At 43.6% G+C, this 1,020-nt stretch overlaps 1 protein-coding gene across 3 annotated transcripts; it reads left to right on the top strand.

The window, feature by feature from the left end:
- Positions 1-6: 6 nt before the first annotated feature.
- Positions 7-1,020, top strand: LOC106321955 (probable splicing factor 3A subunit 1). Of its 3 annotated transcripts, XM_013760164.1 has the most exons (3): positions 7-431; positions 636-808; positions 881-1,014. In XM_013760164.1, the coding sequence occupies exons 1-3, from the start codon at positions 80-82 to the stop codon at positions 899-901; spliced, it is 546 nt and encodes a 181-aa protein (XP_013615618.1). In that variant the 5' UTR covers positions 7-79; the 3' UTR covers positions 902-1,014. The 3 variants fall into 3 exon arrangements, with proteins under 3 accessions (XP_013615618.1, XP_013615617.1, XP_013615616.1); XM_013760163.1 differs by having other exon boundaries at positions 7-808; positions 884-1,020; XM_013760162.1 differs by having other exon boundaries at positions 7-808; positions 881-1,020.

The following is a 1,020-nucleotide window of genomic DNA, read 5'->3' as shown; positions in this document are numbered from 1 at the left end:
CCCGAACCCTCTGTTTGAGTTTGTCAAGACAAGTGACATCAACTTCAGTTTACTCCTCCGGCTTGTTGATGCGTATGAGATGGCGTTGGAACCTTACAAAAAGAGTTGTTTGCATAGAACTAATCCGAAGGAGACCGTTCTTGAAGGTTTTTTCTATCTTGTTCAAGGGGAAAAGCATTCTGAGGAGGTTGGAGTGCAGTTGGCTACCATTGATTTGCATGCTTTTGTGAGTGGTCTTGATTTTATTGCGAGCAGGGAGGTTGGACAGCTGTTACCACCTGGAGTCCTTTCAACACAAATGCGCTCCGGTGCTCTTCCACCTAGTGATGAAGATGATGATGATGATGATGATGATGATGATGATGCAACACTAGAGGTTCATCATCCTTCTCCTGAAGAGCATCAGTATTATCCATTAACATATCCTCAAGGTATCACGCCCAAACAACTTGGTATCATTAAGCTCACAGCACTGTTTTTGGTGCGCTATTCGTGGGGTTTCTGGGTGGGATTGCATACGAGATTGATTCTGAAACCTCACTTGCCGTTTGGGTTTTTATACTCACCTGATAGGAGCTACCACCTTCTTTTCAATTGGCTTACCAATGTGTATGTGGGAGTAATGCCTGCCCCAGGTCGTTTGCGGCTTAGCCCTGCTGCTAGGGAGATCATACTTGATGGTTTCTTCTACCTTCTCGAGGATGGATCGGACATAGCTACGAGTGATTTGCATGCTTTTGTTGGTGGTATTGACTATTTTGCGAAAAGGGAGAATTATGAGAAGTCAGCTCTTCTTCCTCAGCATCCGGTAATGTTTTCCTTAGGATGCTTAATTACTGCCTTTTTTACTGTTCTGACTTTGACTTGTATCTACTTTTAGCAGTCATACACTTTCAGGTAACTTAAGTGGATTCTCTGTGGGGAGGGGGACAACTTGCGCATTACAATGTGGTGGGAGCAGGATAAATCCAAACTTGTTGGAAATCGCTTATCCATCTCGTTTAATCGTATTTAGTAGTA

Source organism: Brassica oleracea, unplaced genomic scaffold (assembly GCF_000695525.1).
Source record: "Brassica oleracea var. oleracea cultivar TO1000 unplaced genomic scaffold, BOL UnpScaffold04174, whole genome shotgun sequence".
Taxonomy (NCBI): Eukaryota; Viridiplantae; Streptophyta; class Magnoliopsida; order Brassicales; family Brassicaceae; genus Brassica; species Brassica oleracea.
This window is presented reverse-complemented; position numbering and strand designations above follow the sequence as displayed.